Genomic DNA, 15,246 nt, shown 5'->3' on the forward strand with positions numbered 1-15,246 from the left:
GCCAGACGGAAGCCACTCCTCAGTAAAAGGCACATGACAGCCCGCTTGAAGTTTTCCAAAAGGCACCTAAAGGACTCTTAGACCATGAGAAACAAGATTATCTTGTCTGATGAAACCAAGATTGAACTCTGGCCTGAATGCCAAGCATCACACCTGGAGGAAACCTGGCACCATCCCTACGGTGAAGCTTGGTGGTGGCAGCATCATGCTGTGGGGATGTTTTTCAGCGGCAGGGACTGGGAGACTAGTCAGGATCAAGGGAAAGATGAACAGAGCAAAGTATAGAGAGATCCTTGATGATAATCTGCTCCAGAGCGCTCAGGACCTCAGACTGGGGAGAAGGTTCACCTTCCAACAGGACAACGACCCTAAGCACACAGCCAAGACAATGCAGGAGTGGCTTGGGAACAAGTCTCTGAATGTCCTTGAGTGGCCCAGCCAGAGCCTGAACTTGAACCCGATTGAACATCTCTGGAGAGACCTGAAAATAGCTGTGCACCGACGCTCCCAATCCAACCTGACAGAGCTTGATAGGATCTACATAGAAGAATGGGAGAAACTCCCCAAATACAGGTGTGGCAAGCTTGTAGCGTCATACCCAAGAAGACTCGAGGCTGTAATCACTGCTAAAGGTGCTTCAACAAAGTACTTTGTAAAGAGTCTTAATACTTACGTAAATGTGATATTTCCGTTTTCTATTTTTAATAAATTTGCTACAATTTCTAAAACATTGTTTTTGCTTTGTCATAATTGGGTATTGTGTATATATTGATGAGGGAAAAAAACAATTTAATCAATTTTAGAATAAGGCTGTAATGTAACAAAATGTGGAAAAAGTGAAGGGGTCCGAATAATTTCAGAATAAACTGTATGCATGACTGTATTCTCTGTAGTGGTACCCATAGACACCCAGCACTCACAGCCCTGTCCCCTTTCCCTTGCGCCTCCAAATAGCTAATATCGTTGTCTCCCTTATGCCGTCTAAACTTCAATGAACTCACACACACACACACACACACACACACACACACTTCTTTCATCTCATGTTTTTTTCTCTCTCCTTTTTTGGATGCAAATTGAGTAAAGTTAAATATTTTACAGTGCAAACAGAGAGTGGCCCTGAATCCCAGGTTTCCCCCCCCACACACAGTGAAGGCAAAGTTAATCTGTGCTGCAAGCATCTGTTGCCACTCACCGTCCGCCAAATATAATCAGTATATATATAGAACCCTCTGTTTTGCTGCTCTCCTGTAGAGATGGCCAGCCCCTGCCCACCCTGAAGAACAAGTGCACAGAAACGGAGAGGGAAAGTGTGGGAAGGAGTGAGTGAGGGAGAGCAACACGACCCAGGGAGTGTTGTATGGAGGCTCGTCAACCCAGCCCAGCCAAGCACGGAGGAAGTAGCACTCAGCCAGGGGAGCCCTCTAGGTTTACCTCCTCCTGTTCACGCCTGGCCTGTCTGGGTGATCTACGCTGGAGGAAGAGTAGGAGGAGGACAGGGAGGAAGCTCAGGTTGCAGTGTATTGTGTTATGGTGGCGTGTCTGAGCCAGGACACTAGGAGCCAGGCCAGAGAATGTGTCTCCCACGCAAGGTAATGTTAGGAACGTATTACTACTATAGTGGGCTAAACTAGGAGGCTTGAGAGCTGTCACTAGGAGACAACAGCTGCTACGGACTGGACTGACTGGCACCTGCCCAGGAATTATACTGCTATTGTGTGATGTATTCTTAAACTCTGGTTATCATCATGTGAAAGAAAGAGAAAAGTTATTTGAAGGAAAGTGGCATTCTTTGTGTACTGCCTAGTTTTGGTTGTTTTCAATAATTAGTTATTAATTAATTATTAAATTGCCTACTGTTTAACCCTCGATCCAATAGATAGCCTCGAATATGGGTCGTCACTAGTGACCACAGCCTTAAAGTCGAAGTTAAAATCTGATTTTAAACCTAACTCTAACCTTAACCCTAACCTTAACCACAATGCTAACCTTATGCCGAACCCTAACCTTAAATTAAGACACACGCTAATTATAGTTTTCATAAATTTTTATGACTGCCAATTTTGACTTTGTGTCTGTGGTAACTAGTGACAACCCTACATATGGCACATCAATGAACATAGCATAAATATTTGTAAATTGGGAAAAACACAAATAGATTAAACAGATTTGTTAGATATATTGTTCTAAAATAACCTGTAGTTTTTTATAATGATAGCAATGAAATCATTTAGAAATTAAAAATGAAATAAAGGAAGTCACTTTTTTTTTTTTAGTTGAGGAGTTAACAGCCAATTAACATTTTGAAAAATCCAAAAATATATATATATACACTGATTATAAACTGTTCATTTTCACAGTTGATCACAATTTAGTTTAACACTAACCCCGTTCAAATCAGTAACACGTTGATTATTGCTTATTAAAATGTCTATGCGAGCGTTCATGTAATTTTTTACAATGTAGGCTATCCGATACGGTCATTGATGCGTTGGATACCGTCTATAAGAAGACGTAAGAATTTTGCTTCGTGCGCTACATTGTTTCACTGCGGAGCATATTTATGTTGCACCATCCTTCTATCCGATTGGCTGAATAAGGACAACAGTGTATTCGCGTAGGCTATAACCGTGAATCCGATTGGATATCTTTGTTAACATTCCCTTTTTTCTCTGGGATTGTGGAGAACGATTGGATGGAAAAGGGAACTATCCTCATAGAATGTTTGGGATTCGTTTGGATTGTAGGAAATGCCCTTTTATGGCATGCAGAACATTTTACAGATCATTGCACATCAACTTCCGGTTGGGTGTGTGCAGACGGTAGCAGTTTAATCTAGGAAGTAAATTGGAAATATCTCTCCTTTTAACACCAGAATTGTACACGGAATTAAATCCAATCGAAAGGTAACCATCGCCGTCGTTTCCGACATACAAAGGACGGGTTTCTAATGTATTTTACGTACACTAGCCTATTCAAATTATATGCAGTCAAGCTAACTTTCTTAGCCATGTTAATAGAAAGTAGCATATCCTGCTCATTCAACAAGTAAAAGTAGCAACTCAACTAACTCCTTGACTTTCCCCTGGTTACGTTTTAGAAAATGTCCAAGTCTTTGAAGAAAATCGTGGAGGAGAGTCGGGAGAAGAATATACCCGAGGTGGATATGTGCGACAGGGGTGTATCAAACATGTTGGACATTCCAGGGTTGTGTGAGTAGGGGCCTACCGTTGCTTTTTCATGTCATTTCCATATCTTCTTTATAAAAAAAACAGTGAAATAGTGCTTGATCATTAGTTGACAAGTAGAATCAGGTGTACTTGTCTGGGGGGTACTCGAGGACCGGAGTTGGGAAACACTGGTCTAGCCCTGAATTCCTATTGGTTGTCTCTGGGGATTATACAGTATTAGGCCTATATCAACATCAGGCTGATGATGTAGCAGATAAATAAGAAGCAAAGCAGTGCCTATGATCACACTTTTCCATTTTAGTCCATACTAGCTTGAATGCCAAATGTGTGTAATGTTGCCAAATGTATTTTTCATAGTAACATGTTACTTGGTTGATGTTTGGATTTGGTCAAATTAATAATAATAAACAGTGTACCCTACAAACTGCTGCATGCATCTATAGGCCAAACACTAGATTTGTATTATAGGATTGGTCAGATAGAATCTTATTTAATTGAATAGGAATTTCATTTTCACACATTCGGTCACACTTTACATGACAGTGACTTTGTTAGGCCTAATTATTCCTGTAAGTACAGTTGTAGTAAGTAGGCCTTTTGTAAGTAATTCCTCAGATATGACATGTCCTTTGTGTTTTTACTTTGCAGTCACACTGTCCAACATTACCCAGCTGGTTCTGAGTCACAACAAGCTCACAAGTAAGTTCTGACTGTTTATCTGTTGTTTATTCAGCTGTGAAGCAAGCAGACTTAGACCCCATCATGTCCCTTCAGTCTTCACCACTTTGACCAATGGTCCCTTAAATTTTTTGGGGCACTGAGCAAATGTTTGGTCTTGTGAGTGGAAACTTGAACTTTGTGAGACTTTTGGCAAACTTCTGGCGCATTTACAGTGAACACTGAGACTGTACTCTTACAGTTTTAGACAGTAGCCAATAGGCTATTTGAGCATAATGTAGGCCTACCAACAAAACCAATGGAACAAATCCGATAACATTTTCACATGGAAATAGCTTTTGATTTCTATGATATAGCCTACAGTAGCCTATATGTGGTGTTCAATGCAGGCCTATTGCATGAGACTTTTAAAAACGTTTTTACTTTATGAAGGGCTTGACATGAATTAAGGATTTTTTTACTTGGTCTGTAACACCATGGGCCAATTAGGTGACTGCAAATTGCATTGTATTGTGTTGTATGATGCAAGAAACCACTTAACAAAATAAAATGTATTATTATTACCATACAGCTGGGGTAGGCAAGTCATCTGCATATTGACTTATTTGCATATTCAAGCCTGTCTCAAAATACAACACTGCCCCTTTAATTAAGACATACGCTTTTTACCTGACTGGCAATTCAAAGACCGCTTGAAATGTAGCCTACACGTTTTGTGCTCTTGTAGGAAGCAGATCAGAGCATTGGTCTCAACCATAGTTTCTGTCCAATTTGGATGTACTCTGAGTGTACAAAACATTAGGAACACCTGCTGTTTCCATGGCATAGACTGACCAAGTGAATCCAGGTGGAATCTTTGATCCCTTATTGATGTCACTTCTTAAATCCACCTCAGTCACTGTAGATGAAGGGGTGGAGACCCGTTAAATAATAACAATAATAATATGCCATTTAGCAGACGCTTTTATCCAAAGCGACTTACAGTCATGCGTGCATACATTTTTACGTATGGGTGGTCCCGGGGATCGAACCCACTACCCTGGCGTTACTAGCGCCATGCTCTACCAATTGAGCTACAAAGGACCATTCTTTAAAGGATCATTTAAAGAATGATTTTTAAGCCTTGAGACAATTGAGACATGGATTGTGTATGTGTGTCATTCAGAGGGTGAATGGGCAAGACAAAATATTTAAGTGCCTTCGAACGGGGTATGGTAGTAGGTGCCAGGCACACTGGTTTGAGTGTGCCAAGATCTGCAATGCTGCGGGGTTTTTTTCCCGCTCAACAGTTTCCTGTGTGTATCAAGAATGGTCCACCACCCAAAGGACATCCATTGACACAACTGTGGGAAGCATTGGAGGGCGTACCTAATAAACTTGCCACTGAGTGTATATTATTGAAAGAGTGATTTTTACTAAAAATTACATACATACACAGCTATGAATAGGGTGGCGCACAATTGGCCCAGCGTCGTCTAGGTTTGGCCGGGGTAGGCCGTCGTTGTAAATAAGAATTTGTTCTTAACTATTTGTAAGTCGCTCTGGATAAGAGCGTCTGCTAAATGACGTAAATGTAAATGTTAACTGACTTGCCTAGTTAAATGAATAGCAACTCCTCATGGGTGTGAAATCTAGCTTAATACCACTAGAGGGCGCACTTGTGTTGTAGTACTTAGGTTAAAAGGCCCACTTTCCCAGATGAGCATTGGAGACCAAGGCATTTTTTAAATCTTTTTTTATTTTATTTTTTTCTAGGGGGTAGATCATCTTTAATATTGCAGATAGATTGTAACTTCCATTAATGTAATTGTCTGCATCACTTCCAATCCCCCATATGTTTTTATTTTCTTCTTTTTTCTCGCATATATATATATAGATATATAGATATACATACATATATACGCATATACACACATATCCTTTAAAAATATATATATTTCCCTTTATTACTTTCCAACCCCACCATCCCTTCCCTAATTGGAGTAAACTAGTGAACAACAATGCTTAGGCCTCTACTTCATGCTTATACATACTATATACATTTTATGGACACAGTCAATCATTATATTTTGTTTGTTTTTACTCCTGAACTTCCTCCGATCATTTTCATGATGCCCATTTGGTATGCTTCTATATGCCATATCTTTCTAACTGTGCTCTTACACAAAAGCTCACAATATATAACCTATATACTTATTATGGACACAGCATGTCTTACACTAGTTATCTTGTTATTAGTTGTTGTTATTAGTCCCATCCTTCAGCTCCATTCAACACCTCCCATCTATCTCTTAACACCATCCATATTTTCAACTGTACTGTGATGTTTTACAAAAGTTCTGAACCTTTCTATTCTCATTGTTTCTACAGTTTGTGAATTGAAAATAAACATTTTTGCTAAAAGTATTATTATATTATTGATCGATTGACTATGACTTTTCAGATCACCCAGTAGTGCTATCTGCAGGGTCAGCTCCATGCAAATATTGCAATCCTTCAGCCATTCCTGGATCGGTGTCCAGAAACAAGCTACAAATGGACAGTACCAAAACAAATTATCTAATGATTCTGTCTCTTCACAGCCAAATCTGCAGAGCTGGGAAGATTGTATCCCCATACAAATAACATTCTATTGGTAGCAAGATTTTTATATAATAATTTAAATTGAAAAATGTTTTGAATCCGGCGTCGTTTTGCGTATCAGTTCATAAACACTATGCCATGGAATAGGCAAAAATCTCTTCCCAACTATTTTGCAATCTATATGGGACGGCTGTCAATCTTTTGGTCCTTAAATGAAACTGGTATACTTTTTTATTTATCACAATTTTCTTTAACCAATTATGTTCTTTAATGGACCGACAGACAAGTTCCTTACTTTTTCCTCCTTCCACTTTCCTCTTCCATTTTTGCAGTAGACCAAGGCCTTTGTTGTCAGCTTGAAAGACACATTCCGCTCATGAGTCAGTTAACTTCTGTGTTTTAATTGGGGGTGTTGACAAAGTATGCATTTACTTGAGGATTTCTATTTAGGATCTCAAAGCCTATGGTTCATGGTGTTAAGAGTTATGAGAAATTAAAGAAGAACACCATTTTAAGTAGCTAATATGTTTATATTACATTGTTATTGCATTAATATGACATAAAGCCAGGTAACATAGCAACGTAATCACAATGAGTGAGGCAGAGAATCATGTCTATGTCTGTTAACTAGTATATCATCTGTACAAGAGTGTAGTTCATTTTGGGACAAGCCCACTAGGGATTCACGTGAAACAAATGAACAAAACAATCACAAGATCTCTCTTGGCATCTTCAGTCAGGTTGGGCTGATATTGAAACTACTTCAGACACTAGGTACAAATCTAACTACCTGCATCATGTTGGCACATACTTTTATCTCATACCGCTGGTATCTTGAGTTTCCTGTTCTGTTCCTCACCCTAATCCCCATTTTAAGATGTCACACATTGAGATTACACCCATTATACATTTCTCTCTCCATGCTATTTATAGCAGAAGATCAGAGACTTGTTTTGGGAATAGCTAATTAACATTATCATCCATGCCCATTTACCTGCAGGTGTTCCAGGTGCGCTCATCTGATCCGTCTGTTAGCCGTAATATTCATAGCTGTATCTATTTAGTTTTTACACAGTAAATCACTGTATTGTAAATATGGAGATGTGGTTTATGGCTTTACTCTTCATCTTAGCGTACCTCTACTGTGTTTTTCCCTTCTGTCCCCTCTGTGGCTCTGGTCTTGTCCTGCCTGCTTTAAAGAGCTCACAGATATAAAAGATAGCGTGCCGTCTTTTTGAACTTTTCAAGGTAGTCAGATATTACAGTGACATTTGGAAAGTCTTTCATTAGAGAGGAGGAGGAGGAAGGTGAATGGAAGGGTGAGCAGGGTGCTTACTTAGCCTATGGGAGGATGAGAGAGAGAGAGGCAAAGAAAGAGAGGGAGAGGCATAGGTAGAGAGAGGGAGCGGGAGAAAGAGGGAAATGAGATGGCTGTTGCTGCTTAGCCAAAGGTTGGGACCATTTCCCTGGCTGACAGTCTTAACATGTCTCTCCCCTATTACCATCAATCCATCTATCTGATCATTAACAACTCCAGAGTTTCACAGGGTCCCCCTGCAGGCTACACCAACCCAACCCAGCCTCCTCTTCACACACACTCAATACCACACACTTAATATTACACGCACACACACTATTCTCTCTCTCGCTTGCTCTCTCTCCCTCTCCCTCTGATTTATCTCCATTAAGACAAGCAATTAAACACAATTAAGCATAAGTGTTATTTGTAGTACGAAATCGTATCGTCTTTAGCATACCTAAGAGTTGAACTTTACTCACATGAATACAGGGCCGGTGTAGTAAATTAATAAAGTGTGTGAAGAGATCACTAGAGAGTGTTGTATGGATTGAGGCGTAGGCCTATATCTGTATGGCCAGGTCCAGTTCTCTGTGACCCTATGTTCTCTCTGCATTGATTCAGTGGACATTCGCAGGTCTATTGAGACTGAGCCTGAATGGAATTGATTTTGTTGTGCGGGGTAAACCACTGGGATACATTTACATTTTAGTCATTTAGCAGACGCTCTTATCCAGAGCGACTTACAGTTAAGTGAGTGCATACATTTTCATACTGGCCCCCTGTGGGAAACGAATCCACAACCCTGGCGTTGCAAACGCCATGCTCTACCAACTGCGCTACATCCCTGCCGGTCATGCCCGCCCTTACCCTGGACGACGCTGGGCTAATTGTGCGGCCGGCTAAGACAGAGTTTGGATTCGAACCAGGATCTCTAGTGGCACAGCTAGCACTGCGATGCAGTGCCTTAGACCACTGCGCCACTCGGGAGACTAGATAGAGAGAAATGGACTCTAAAAGACAGCGACTATAATACAGCAGTCTTTTAGTACTCAAGTCTAGGGCTCGGAATCGAGTCACGATTTTTCAGGACTCAACTCTAAATCAATCAGTAATGACATGGATTCAGACTGGACCAGTTGTGACTTGGATTCAGACTGGACCGGTTGTGACATGGACTTGGATTCAGACTGGACCGGTTGTGACATGGACTTGGATTCAGACTGGACCGGTTGTGACATGGACTTGGATTCAGACTGGTTGTCAAAGTCTCTCTCCCTGGTATACTGTAATTCAACATGCTACTAAGCTTTAGTTACAGACTACAGAGATGACACATACACACACAAACGCACTAGGGCTGGGAATTGGCAGGGACCTAACCGTACGATATTATCACAATACATAGGTGCCGGTACGCTAAGTATTGCGGCTCTCATGATTCCCACGATTCTATATTTATGAGATTCGATATTGCGATTTGATCTTCCAATCATGTTTCTCACTATATGTCTGCTGCAGAGAGTGAAGAGAGAGCATGAAAAAAATAGTTTTGATCAGTCATGGAAATAAAAGTGCTGAAAACTATTTTGAAAAAGAAGATGGAGAACAAGCTATAGGATAAAAAATACAGGAGTTTTGGCGCAGCTACAGCCAACTAGTGCTAGCTAACGATACCTAGTAAAAGTATCGATATAATATCGTCCTAAATAATATTGCAATATGTAACTGTATTAATTTTGTCCCTCATCACTAAAACACACACCCCTCAAAGACTATAGCCTTTGTGACATGTTGTCCCTGTGATAAGGTAACAGTATGCCAGGGGCACATTCAGTCACGCTGATCTCCCCAGGGACATTCCTGTCATGTACACCTGGCCTGTTCTGTTTGTGTACACACTGTCCGTTTCTCCATCCCTTCCAAACAACGCCCCTATTGACCAGCCCTCTAATCGGATAGAGGCATCATCTCTTTAGCTCCCCATCGATCTCTGTCCACCTCTCAAAAATGGACTTGAGGAGGGGGAGGATAAGGGCGAGAGGGGAAAATAGGGGGAGGTGTAGGGAACAAAAGAAATGGCCCCATCATTAAAATGTCAAACCTCTGCCCTGGTTGCCCTGGCCATAGAGCAGCTAATTGAGCCATCAAAGACAGACGGGGTGCTAATTGGCTCGTTAAGACAGGGTGGTTCACACTACCATCAGCCTGACTATAGCGGTTCTTCAGGTGGTCGTAGTTTGACTCCGTGGTCGTAGTTTGACTCCGTGGTCGTAGTTTGACTCCATGGTCGTAGTTTGACTCCGTGGTCGTAGTTTGACTCCATGGTTGTATGTTTTAAAGTGATGAAAGCGTATGCAATGTCCAATAACAATTAAAAGGCTGGGAGGAAAAAATACTGCTGGTCTGTATTTTTATTCCATGTTCTCTCTCTCTCTCTCTCTCAGCCATTCCTGCCAATGTGGCTGACTTGAAGAACCTGGAGGTTCTCAACGTGTTCAACAACCAGATAGAAGAGCTGCCCACTCAGATCAGCAGCCTGCAGAAGCTCAAACACCTCAACCTCGGGTAGGCCACCTAATGTTTTTTTTTTTTTTGTGCAGTCCTGTGTGTGAGTGACTGTGTGGATCTTGAGCTATGCCTCTCCTGTATCCTCATTCCAAGCTCACAAAGCCTACTTTGTCAGACAGGTGAGAGGAAGAGAGAACTGTTAATTTTAACACTTGTTTATTTGCTGGTCTCTCTTTCCCTCAGGACATGGCTGTATCTCTGTGCTCAACTGAAGTGCTGTTGTCAGGGCAGGGATCCTGTTATTTTCTTATCTCTGTTTCTGGCACAAATTACTTCACCCCTGTAATTTACCCACACAAACCCTCCAGTACGACTGGCCTTAACGCTTTACCCATCACTTCACAGTAGTGGAATAAACCACTATCAACCAGTATGCACACATTTATCCTAGAACAATTTAGATCACACATCTGGCTAATCAGTGTAAGAATACGAGCATATGCCATCTCTTCATATGTTGATCAGTCGATCTACACTACCGTCCAAAAGAAATGTCCTTGTTTTTCTTGTCCATTTAAATAACTGAAAATTGATCGGAAATACAGTGTAGACATTGTTAATGTTGTAAATGGCTATTGTAGCTGGAAATGGCTGATTTTGAATGGAATATCTACATAGGCGTACAGAGGCCCATTATCAGCAACCATCAGTCCTGTGTTCCAATGGCATGTTGTGTTTGATAATCCAAGTTTATCATTTTAAAAGGCTAATTGATCATTACAAAACCTTTTTGCAATTATGTTAGCACAGCTGAAAACTGTTGTGCTGATTAAAGAAGCAATAAAACTAGCCTTCTTGAGCAGTGGCGGCTCCTGAAAAAATTCTCAGGGGGGGCAATTTTTCTGATGATTTAGGTGACCTACACACATTTAAAAAAATATATGTCCAGCAACAACATGAAGACAGGGGCAGCATATAAGTCAATACTGATATACACATTACTTGCTTCAAAAAGGCCTCATGGTTGAATTGGAAATATGTGCACCTGAGCATAATTCACAACAAGCAAGCAGGAGCTTTTGATAGAGGCTACTGAAAACATTGATGCAAGTTATTGGTAATAAGAAATTTTTATAGACTTCCATATTCTGCCCTCTTGTATAGATTTGTGAAAATGAACAGTGATAGACATTTTGCCTGAAAACAGAATTTGAAAATAATTTCTAGAAAAGGTAAACACAGCTATCTGTAAGGCTTTGTAAAAATGAACAACCATATTCTGGCCAATTGTATAGATTTGTAAATATGATGATGTCTCCTTTCATGCATACATTTTCAAATAAAGCTCTGCTTTGAGAAAGATCGAATGATATTGTTTAATCTTACCTTATGGCCTGCACACTGCTTGTGAAGCTGTCGAGGGCACGTTTGATGAAGACTGCATCGATGTCCTTCTTCTGTAGCTTCTGGTACAGAATGTCGACGTGGGGCATGATTTTGTGAAAAAGCCCCAGGAAAAAAATAAAATCTTCTTGCTATCTATGTACCTCAGCACAAGCACCAGCTGTGTCTGTGTAGAAACGTCCGTGGTCTCGTCAGCTTGGATAGCTACGAAGTTCGCCGACTTCACCTCCTCCACAATATGTTCCCTCATGACCGCTAGCATACACTCCAGTAGCTCGTTTTGAATGGTCTTTGATGTGCCCTTGAAAACTTTAGCATTTTTAAGATGGTCATCAAACACCTCATCTAATTGTGCCACAAAGTTGACAAGTCCAAGAAAAATACCAGGGTTGGTGGAGCCCTCCGTTTCATCTTTGCCTCGCAAAGCTAACTCAAACACTCCGCAAAACTTCACACACTGGATTAGCCGGCTGAGGATGTGGCGGTTCTTGCTAACCTCCGTTGTGGCGGCGGACAGCTAGCCTGTATCCCTCATCCAGTTGAGTGGCAATGTTCACTCTCCCCAAAGCAGACAATCTCAAACAGCTATCCATGTGGGTCTTTGACAGCCCAATTTTTGGAAAATCCTCGGGTGTAGGACTTTCCCCCTTTAGTAGAAACCTGTTGAATTATTAAATTTGGTCTGGGAGGTCCTAATTGTTTCGTTGCCAATTTATCTTGATTTGTTCGCCGACAAAAACGAACTTCTTTCAAAGAGACAATCGAGTTGCACTGAACGCTAGCCATCTTGATTGACGCTGCTACCCGCTCTTTTCTTAGTTATGTTACGTATGACGAAAGCGCGTAAGTGCAAGCCCTCCCGGAACCCATAGAGATTGTATTGAAGCTCTGATATTTGAAAAAAAAAAGATTTTACATGAGAGGCTATGAGACACTTCTGGGCGATTTTCAACCTGACTGAAATCGCCCCAAAACGGGCGGGCCATTTGAAGCACGACTTTAGCCTGATTGGACATTTAGTGGCAGATCAGACGTCTAGATTAGAACACTAATAACTACTGTTGCCATGATATAATTGATTAGAAAAAAAATCCCTTCCTTTTCCCGTTTGGCAGTGCGTCGCCCATATCGCCCTAATGAACACACCGCCCCTGTTCTTGAGACTAGTTGAGTATCTGGAGCATCAGCAATTGTGGGTTCGATTACAGAATCAAAATGGCCAGAAACAAATAACTTTCTTCTGAAACTCGTCAGTCTATTCTTGTTCTGAGAAATGAAGGCTATGCCATGTAAGAATGGTGTGTGTGTGTGAGGCACAGTGTGTAACTAGCTATTTGTTAAGACAACATCAAGAGGCTCAGAGACAGCTTCATATTGTGTGTTTCTGTCCTCTTAAAGGAGGAACACAACTTGTTTTCTCCTCCTTTGTTTCCTACTCTCATCCAGGGCTCGACATTAACGCTTGTTGTCCGGGACAATTAAAAAAAAATTGTTGGACAAGAAGAAATAGATTTAAATTGTCCGAATGGAGAAGTAAAAATAAAATCACACACAAATCACAATATCAAACAATTACTCAGATCGGAATTGGATCAGAGAGGGCAACATTGGAATAATATTCAAATATTTTTCATGTACATAAATAAAAAAGACTACATGTCAAAGTGTAGGTGATATGCATATTGGCTACAGCCTCATGTCCAAACCGATGCTGACATAAGGGAGGCGCCAGAAAAGTGTAGCCAAACTTTAATGAGACTTTTAATTTCATAAATATAGGCTAAATGCCAGTCATGTTTGACAAATATAATGAAGGATAATTAACATTAACGTCTAAAGACTTGATTCTGTCGACATAGTTGAGGCACTGTTCGTTCAGATCTAATGGTCACAAGAGTGAAGGACAGTGCCTGTTGTGCCCCGCACATCACCCACCTTGAATCTGAGCGGAGGCGGTCAGCGTTTCGAAACTATTCAACCATAAACTTAATTGTTTAAAACCTGGACGTTTTATTTCATTTTATGAAGCATGTCTTGTTTCAAAGTAGCCAAATTATGACCATCGAAATGCTGAGGGAATTATTGTATAAACCAGCCATTGAAACCAGCATGTTTCTCATGTTCTATAGATTTTCAAATCAAATTATTTTATTGTCCAGCAGCCAAAGACATAGTCCTAGTCATATCAGTACATGCTAGCTGATGCATCTTTAGATTTCCCTTTTCTTAATTTCTAACGGATATTTTCATCTGTCACATGAAACCGCTTGTGCGTGAGTGCGCTTTTGAGAAGTGCTTTCCGCTAATTGCATTTTGGAATGTTTGCTAATTGTTGAGCTTATAAGATGAAGTAATAAAACGATCAACATTTTAAGCTAAATGATCTGATCTGTTGCATGAGCCTCATTTTTTAAAATGTGTAGTGGTTGTATGAACTTTGGATCTGTCGTGCCAGAACTTTCCCAGAGAATGTTTTGAACCGTAGACATGTACAAAAGTAATTGTACTGTTGCAATATTTTATAAGCTATCAAGGGTGGCCAACCGTCCTCCAGGAGAGCCTTAAAGAGGCATTGTTGTAAATAATATAATATACCATTTAGCAGACGCTTTTATCCAAAGCGACTTACAGTCATGTGCGCATACATTTTTACGTATGGGTGGTCCCGGGGATCGAACCCACTACCCTGGCGTTACAAGCGCCATGCTCTACCAATTGAGCTACAGAGGACCACGTATTCAGAGTCTTGGCAGAGCCTACATTTCTGTCTGATTCTCTATGGTAAAAAAAGATAGTAATGCATTTTATTTTGTAGAGTGGTTCCTTGCATCATACAATGATGTCAAAATGGTGTTACAGACCATTTTTTTTGTGGGGGGGACAAGTGACTTGAGCTTTTGGACAAGTAAAAAATCTGTCCTACTTGAGCTAGTTTTCTCCTTTTGCTTCCTATGTTCTGCTCCAGCTCAGTCACAGCCCAAAGGTGTGGAATTAACAGTTTACCAGTTACAGTTTTAGCCCCAAATACTTTAGGGAGCCAGACATTGTGGGAACCCCCCTCGCCGCTGAGAGATGGGGGCTGGCGATAAGGGATGGTCTCAATGTCACGCTGGATTACCAAAGTTTTTACAATCTCCTCCGCCGCTCTGACATTCTGCGTCTCTTATGGATTGGCTGTCAGCTGCACCGTCTCCCAACCATAATCTAGGAAACATAAGCCTTGCAGACGTATTCAGGACCCACTGTCCCTTTCAGCGCGGTGTGTGTGTAATCTGTACTGTGTGTGTGTGTGTGTGTGTGTGTGTATGGTGTTTGTGTGTGTGTGTGTGCAGGCGCATTTGTGTCTACCTACCAACCTGATCTCATTTGTCAAAACAATCTCTGCCTCCCGACCTGTAATTGCCTTGCAAACATATCTTGGCGTCGCAGAATCAATTTGTTTTTGCTTTTCAAATCCCCCCTGAAAGCAAGGCGCTCCACTGTGTGCCCTGTGTCTTTGAGACGGCCTAGCCTCTTGTTGTGTGTGTGTGTGTGTTGACATTGATAATGTAATACCTGGGGACGTATAGACTGAGGCTTAAG

General features: G+C 41.0%; 1 protein-coding gene across 2 annotated transcripts in view; it reads left to right on the plus strand.

The window, feature by feature from the left end:
- The first annotated feature begins 1,478 nt into the window (after positions 1 to 1,478).
- The window catches only part of rsu1 (Ras suppressor protein 1), a 38,259-nt gene continuing 24,491 nt past the window's right edge, over positions 1,479 to 15,246 (plus strand). Inside the window, exons 1-4 of one of the 2 annotated variants that reach the window (XM_084151797.1) lie at positions 1,479 to 1,592; positions 3,101 to 3,212; positions 3,840 to 3,890; positions 10,197 to 10,317. In XM_084151797.1, coding sequence (XP_084007923.1) covers positions 1,575 to 1,592; positions 3,101 to 3,212; positions 3,840 to 3,890; positions 10,197 to 10,317 — 302 coding nt within the window. In that variant the 5' untranslated portion in view covers positions 1,479 to 1,574. Of the gene's footprint in view, positions 1,593 to 2,580; positions 2,907 to 3,100; positions 3,213 to 3,839; positions 3,891 to 10,196; positions 10,318 to 15,246 lie in introns of those variants that run through there. The other variant, XM_084151798.1, reaches the window with a different exon arrangement.

Source organism: Coregonus lavaretus (genome assembly GCF_964263955.1).
Source record: "Coregonus lavaretus genome assembly, chromosome: 34".
NCBI lineage: Eukaryota > Metazoa > Chordata > Actinopteri > Salmoniformes > Salmonidae > Coregonus > Coregonus lavaretus.